This window comes from Manis javanica, chromosome 11, assembly GCF_040802235.1.
Source record: "Manis javanica isolate MJ-LG chromosome 11, MJ_LKY, whole genome shotgun sequence".
NCBI classification, from domain to species: Eukaryota; Metazoa; Chordata; class Mammalia; order Pholidota; family Manidae; genus Manis; species Manis javanica.
The window spans coordinates 31,166,685-31,174,351 of NC_133166.1; the positions used below are offsets into that span (position 1 = coordinate 31,166,685).

The following is a 7,667-nucleotide window of genomic DNA, read 5'->3' on the forward strand; positions in this document are numbered from 1 at the left end:
TCAAAATACCAACAGCATTCTTCAAAGAACTAGAGCAAATAGTTCTAAAATTCACATGGAACCACAAAAGACCCCGAATAGCCAAAGAAATCATGAGAAGGAAGAATAAAGTGGGGGGATTACTCTCCCTGACTTCAAGCTCTACTACAAAGCCACAGTAATCAAGACAATTTGGTACTGGCACAAGAACAGACAGTAAACCAGTGGAACAGAATAGAGTCCAGATATTAACCCAAGCATATATGGTCAATTAATATACAATAAAGGAGCCATGGATATACAATGGGGAAATGACAGCCTCTTCAACAGCTGGTGTTTGCAAAATTGGACAGCCACATGTAAGAGAATGAAATTGGATTATTGTCTGACTCCATACACAAAAGTAAACTTGAAATGGATCAAAGACCTGAATGTAAGTCATGAAACCATAAAACTTTTAGAAGAAAATGGGCAAAAATCTCTTGAATATAAACATGAGCAACTTTCCTGAATGCATCTCCTCGAGCAAGGTAAACAAAAGCAAAAATGAACAAATGGGACTACATCATGCTAAAAAGCTTCTATACAGCAAAGGACACCATCAGTAAAACAAAAAGGCATCCTACAGTATGGGAGAACATATGTGTAAATGACATATCTGACAAGGAGTTAACATCCAAAATATATAAAGAATTCACAGGCATCAACATCCAAAAAGCAAATATCCCTATTAAAAAATGGGTGGAGGATATGAAGAGACAATTCTCCAAAGAAGAAATTTAGATAGCCAACAGACACATGAAAAGATGTTCCACAATGCTCATTATCAGGAAAATGCAAATTGGCCACAGGGATCGCTTAAGATAATGAGATAACACCTCAAACCAGTTAGGATGGCCAACATCCAAAAGACAAGGTAGAACCAATACTGGCAAGGATGCACAGAAAGGGGAACCCTCCTACACTGCTGGTGGGAATGTAAATTAGTTCATCCATTGTGGAAAGCAATATGGAGGTTCCTCAAAAAACTAAAAATAAAAATACCATTTGACCCAGGAATTCCACTCCTACGAATTTACCCAAAGAAAACAAGTTATCAGATTCAAAAAGACATATGCACCCCTATGTTTACTGCAGCACTATTTACAATATCCAAGATATGGAAGCAACCTAAGTGTCCATCAGTAGATGAATGGATAAAGATGTGGTACATATACACATGGAATAGTGGAATACTATTCCATGAATACTATTCAGTCATAAGAAGAAAACAAATAGTACCCATTTGCAGCAACGTGGATGGTGCTGGAGGGTATTATGTTCAGTGAAACAAAACCCAGTGGAGAAAGACAAGTAACAAATGATTTCCCTCATTTGTGGAGTGTAACAACGAAGCAAAACTGAAGGAACAAAACAGCAGCATACTCACAGACTCCAAGAAGGAACTATAGGTTACCAAAGTGGAGAGATGGTGGAGGGCAGATGTGGAGGGAGTGAGAAGGGGATTTAGGGATATTATGATTTGTACACATGGTGTAGGGGGAGGTCACTGGGAAGGGAGTGTAACACAGGGAAGACAGGTAGTGACTCTGTGGCATCTTACTATACTGATGGACAGTGACTTCAACGGGATATGGGGGGGGACTTGATAATATGGGTGAATGTAGTAACCACAGTATTTTCCATGTGAAACCTTCATAAGAGTGATATGATACCTTAATAAAAAATGATACCTTAATTAAAACAATTTAAAAACAAAGCAAAACACAATGAACTAAACAGCAGTAGACTCACAGACCCTGAGAAGTGATTACTGGTTACGGGGGAGGGGTTTGGGTCACCTGGTGGCAAGGGTGAGGGGGATAAAGGGGCACAAAAATTCTCAATCATAATGTAAGTTGGCCACGGGGATCACTTAAGATATTTAGTGACCTCAGTTTTGACAACAGAAATGTTTTTAAAATTAAGAAAATACTTGACCACCAACACAATGATTTAGTCAACTACTTCATTTTTATAATAGTTTTTAATGAAGATAATCATCATGTTGGACGCAACAACCTGCAATATATATATATAAAATTAGCCTACACATGAAAAATAAAATTGCTACTCAAAAAGTTATTTTGAGAGGTTAGGTTTCTTAGGAATTTATTATTTAGATATTTTATCTAAAATTCTAAAGTTTAGTCTGCATGTGTATGTGTATAAATATATATATTCCCCAGCTCCATCCACTAAGAGGGCCTGGGAACAGTAACAACGCAACTGTAATAAAACACACTTGCACTCAGATCTTAGCTTCCAATGTCATTCCCACTAAAAGGATTCAGGACTCCGTAGAGAAATGGGCTGATCCCAGGACTAACTCAGAAAGAGTAGAAGATAAGCTCAGAACATCTTCTTGTGGCCAAAAGCAAAGACATGTTCAGAGGGATGGGGACATGTCATAAGGACACAGAAGCCAGCTTAAATGAGCTCTCATTGGCCAAATTAGGAACGATTTGAACACTGAAATTAACAGAACAAAATTATGAATCTATACAGATTTGAATAAAGGAATACACTGAAAGCTTCATGAGGAACAAAATATTTACAGAGTTTCAAAGTAGTCCTCACAAAAATTGTTTATTACATATTAAGTATAAAAAGTAAAGAATCTTGGCAGACCTTGCCTGTATTAAGTAACAAAAGTGAAAATTACTAATTATGAACAAAGCGAAATTGTACATTACCTGACAGGATGCAATGAACATCATCACTTCTGTGACATTTCTGCCAAGAACGTCGCTTATATGTATCTCAACATAGGAAATCAAAGATCCCAAATTGAGGGGTATTCTACAAAATAACTACACTGGAATCACTGTGTCAAGGTTATGAAATGCAACAGATGAAGGAATTGTTCCAGACTGAAGAAGACTGAATAGACAAAACAAATAAATGCAATACCTAATTCTGAACTGGATCCTTTTGCCAGTCAAGAGATTAATGGCACGATCAACTAGATGGATCGAACTAGATGGATTACCGTATCAGTGTTAATTTCCTGATTTTGATTTCCTGTTGGGATAATGGAGAATAACCTTGTTTGCTGAAAATGCACACTAAAGCATTCTGAAGCTGATAGGGCAACAGGTCAGCAGCTTCCTCTCAAATGATACTATACTTTCAAGTTTTCTCCACGTTTGTGATTGCTCCCATTTTTTTTTTAAGTGAGGAAAAAAGTGATGCTAAAAATGAAATAACATTAAAAACAAACTGCCATTTTCAATATTGTTAATCTTGGAAAGAGACAGACTATGCAAAATTATAAAATTTTATAAATAAAATTTTGGCACCAGAAGATTACTTAAATACAACCTAATCCCTTTTCTTAACTGATGGCCTCAATCAGCTCATGAGTGATGAAAGATTAAAGAATATAAAAGGTTCCCACTAAAGGAAGTTACTCGGAGAGTAAAAAGGCAGTAGACCAAGAGTGGGTAGAACAATGGTATTCTGACGCCACAAATGGCTGTAACCATGAGGAAAACACAATCTCAGCATCTCCTCTGGAAAATGAAGGTACTGATATCTAAAATTCCCTGCAAATGTGAGACAATTACCCTGTAACAGATGTGCTTCTCTAGCTCAGTGAATTACATTACACTTAGCCATTAAGACCAAAGAATACGACTACAGAAATAAACGTGAGCGAACCTTGAATTCTCTTAAGTTGGGAAGTAATCAATGAAAATGCATTTGCCAAACTGTTCATTATGAAGAAAATTTTGTGATGAATAAAAAGAACAACTAAAAACATACATTAAAATCGCCCTCACTGGTCTGCTGACTGTCCTTACTTAAAAGACAGTGTTCAGATTCATTCTGAAATGACCGTCATAATTGTCCTGAAAGAATGGGGAGCATTTCCTAGAAATGTTTAGAAGTGCAAGGATCCTTTCCCCTCCCCGGTAGCGCGCCGTTGCTGGGAAGGTGTGCGGACGAGCCCCTAGCAGCGCAGGGGGCGGCAGCGCTGGCCGCTCAGCACTTCCTTCGGGGAGGACGGCCCCCTGCGTCACTCGTTACTCAGAACGCGGGGCAGAGTGGATCCCCGAGGAGCTTAGCGCAGACGGCTCCCGCCCTCCCAGCCCGCGGCCCCGGCACTGCCCCCAGGACCCCGACCCACAGCGAGGATCGCGGCACCCGGCTCGCCCGCGGGTGGGCCTCGCCGGGCCTCTCCCTTCCCCTCACGCCCATCCCGAGGCTTGGACGGCTAGCAGGGCCGGAGACCGCCCGCCGGCTCCGCCGGGGCCCCGCCGGCCACCCCGCCTCCGGCCGCGACGCCCAGCCCGGCGGAGCCCACTGGATAGCGGCCGGGGGCGGGGGCGGGGAGGCCGGGGGCGGCGCCCGCCCCACGCCCTTACCTGGCTTCTCGTGATCGTAGCCTACCACGATGAAGTAGTCGGCCAGCCGGGCCATGGCCGCCGCCGCCGCCGCGCCCGGGAAGCGGGTGCCCGTCGCCACCCTCGCCGCCGCCGCCCGCCGGGCCCGGGAGGGCTCAGCATTTTCCCTGCAGCTGCGGCAGCGGCAGCGGCGGCTCTTCAGCCATGTTTGACAACCGGTGCGCGCTCTGCGCCTGCGCCGCTCCTAGCGCCCGCTCCTCCCCCGCCCGCGCCGCGCGGCTCCGCGACCCGAGCCCGGCGGCTAGCCTACCCCGGGTCCCCCGCTCTCCGGGGCTGCAGGTTTAGGGGAGAGGGCGGCCGGGCGTGTTTCCGCCGCGTGTCCCCACCGCAGCTGCCTAAGGTGGTTCACTTTAAGGCCGGCTGCCCCTGGTGGCCCACCTCCCCCTCCCCCTTCCCTATTGTTAATAAAACAGGGTGTCTTTCCTTCCCCCATCTCTATTCTTTCTTTCAGATCTGGAAAGAAAAGACAGGGATGGTAAAGGGGTCTCCTGGAAAGTTTGCTGCATCCCCTCCCCCTCTTCACCCCCGAAGACCAGATTCTCCCGCCCTCCAGTCTGGAAGCAGGAATTTGCAATGCCAGGGCTTTTGCTTGCACGTTTCCTGTTTATGTTGTGCAGATGGGAATTTTAGAAACATGCCACCAAACAGGCGGGGGAGGGAGAGGCTTTTACGCAATCCTCAGAGGCGCCTCGTGCTTCAGTGCTAGGTGGGCTGGGGGCAGTTGGCCTGGGCTTCCCCTGAGCGCCCGAGGCGGGGCGGGGCGGGGGTGGGTTCTGGATTCCACCAAAGAATGCGGCATCCCCGGGATCCTCCCGAACTGACCGAGTCCGAGGGAGTAGGAGGAGGAAGAGATTCGTCTGTCCCAGGGAAACCCTCCCGCCTAGTTTTATCCCTTGCAAAGGTTCCAGGACTCTTGTAACGGGAGCAGGTGGTGATTTACAGCTATCTACTAAAGCACACAATAAAATCAATTAGTGGGTCTCATCATCTAATCTAGGGAACATCTAGGCCACTTTCTTTTTAGCTGCGCATTTTATTCATCATTTCGAATTTGGCTGGTGAAGCACCCAGATGAGCTTGCTTTGTCAATTTTATCTCAATGAAATTTTAGTAGGACGTTACAAGTGGTAGAAGTTTTGTGAATCTCCATGATTTGCATATGTGATCATGTTAGTGGTTGCCCTTGCAATTTACATATAAGAACTCATAGCAAAGTGTCTGGTATATGGTTTGTGTTCAAGTATTTTTAAAGGGTGAATGTACAACTTCCCCAGACTACCAGCAGGAAGCTGCAATAGTTTGAACTCTGAACTAGGAGTCCAAAGAGTTGGCATCTCAGCTCCTAAAAGTTTAATTGATCATTTCCTCTATCTATGCCACATTTTTTTCATTTACAGATTAAGAGGGTTGGGCTGCACTAGAACTGAAATTCCCAGAAAAGAACTTTAACTTTAGGAGTTCATTTGCAAATTGCTTGTGGTCAAACAATCAGCCTAGCTGGCAAGGATGGATGGAAGATAACAGACTAATGACTGTGAAAATAATTAAACCAAAAAAGCCTCTCCAAGACTTATTTTATAACGGAAGTTTGTGCAACACAGGGAATATAGTCAATGATACTGTAATAACTTTGTAGGGTGACAGATGGTAACTACACTTATCTTGGTGAACATTTTCCTAATGTATATAAATGTTGAATCACTATTATACACCTGAAACTAATATAGTATGTCGACTACACTTCAATAAAGATTTTTAAAAAAAGAAAAAGTCTCAGTCATGCCTCATGTAAGGATTCTCTCTAACACTTCCCTGAGAGCTCATCGTCCAACATTATCAGAAGGAGCTATCTTACTTCCTTGGGAGGCAACCCATTCCACTGCTTTACATCCCTGTAGTTAGAAAGGTCTTCCTTGTTAGGTCAGAGCTGTCCTGTAACTTCTCTTGATTTTGTCTCTGGAACTACCCAGAAAAAATAAAATCTGTCTTTCAGATAGTCTTTCAGATTCTTAAGGCATCTATCATGCTCCTTTCCCATTTCACTTTTTTTTAATTAAAGTGAAATTTGCATATCATAACATTAACCATTTTAAAGTCTACATACAGTTCAGTGGTATTTAGCAAATTCATGATGTGCAACTACCACCTCTATTCCAAACACCCCTTAAGCACTCACTCTCATTTCCCCCTCTCATGGCCCATGATAACCACCAATTCGCTTTCTATTTCTATGGATTTATTTATTAGGCATATTTAATATAAACGGACTGGTATAATATATGACCTTTTGTGTCTGGGTGCTTTCATTTAGTATAATGTGTTCAGGGTTCATCCACTTTGTAGCATGTAGCAGTATTTCCTTTTTACGGCTGAATAATCCTCTGTTGTTTATATATATGCCATATGAAGTCCAGCTTATCTATATTTTTCTCTTGTTTTGATATCATAACTAAGAACTCACTGCCAATTCCAAGATCATGAAAACTTATCCCTATGTTTTCTTCTAAGAGTATCATAGTTTTAGCTCTTTGTTTGGGCCATGGATCCATTTTGAGTTAATTTTTGTATGTGGCATGACATAGGGTCCCATTTTACTTTTAAACTGTGTTGGTTTTTATTTCATTCACAAGTGTTGCTTTACATTATTTGCTTTCATTTTTTTAAATCAAAACTTAGTTGATTTCAAAGCCAAGAATCAAATAATGTTTGCTTTTAAGTATATTCCATCTGCTCCATCATAGGTAGGCTGCCATGCCATTTGCAAATGGGTGTTTTGTAGCATAGGGATTTTGATATACCCCAGGTATATGTATAAAGGCACCATGTGTTTGTATACACATGTGAACATATTTAGTATACACTGGAGCTGTGCTTTGCTTCTCAGCCAACAGCTGCCAGTCTGCTGAAACTGATAAGCCCCAACAAGGCAGTCTGATTACTGAGGTTGGCTGAGGCCAGACCATCCCCTGAGATAACCACCATTACCTTTCACCAAAGAGTGAGGAAATAAAGCAAGACCAGATTTTTTTTTCTTACTGAAGGCTGGCAGAAGAGGAAAGGGAGGAAGGCTATGCCACCCAATGATGATGTATACACAGCAGATGCCTTCATTTATGCTTTAGAAGACAAAAAGGAGCTGATTACTAGTGAACAAGAATTATCAGCCCTCTGCTCCTGTAGTTGGCTGTTGCAGAGTGAGTGGCTGTACAGTCATTTCAAGTGCTTCCTGTGGTTAGCCAC

General features: G+C 42.9%; 1 protein-coding gene across 4 annotated transcripts in view; it reads right to left on the reverse strand.

The window, feature by feature from the left end:
• The window catches only part of SBF2 (SET binding factor 2), a 555,796-nt gene extending 551,212 nt beyond the window's left edge, over window positions 1-4,584 (reverse strand). For all 4 annotated transcript variants that reach the window (XM_037026339.2, XM_037026341.2, XM_037026338.2 and 1 more), the window contains exon 1: window positions 4,389-4,584. In XM_037026339.2, coding sequence (XP_036882234.2) covers window positions 4,389-4,443 — 55 coding nt within the window. In that variant the 5' untranslated portion in view covers window positions 4,444-4,584. The remainder of the gene's footprint in view (window positions 1-4,388) is intronic.
• Window positions 4,585-7,667: the final 3,083 nt, after the last annotated feature.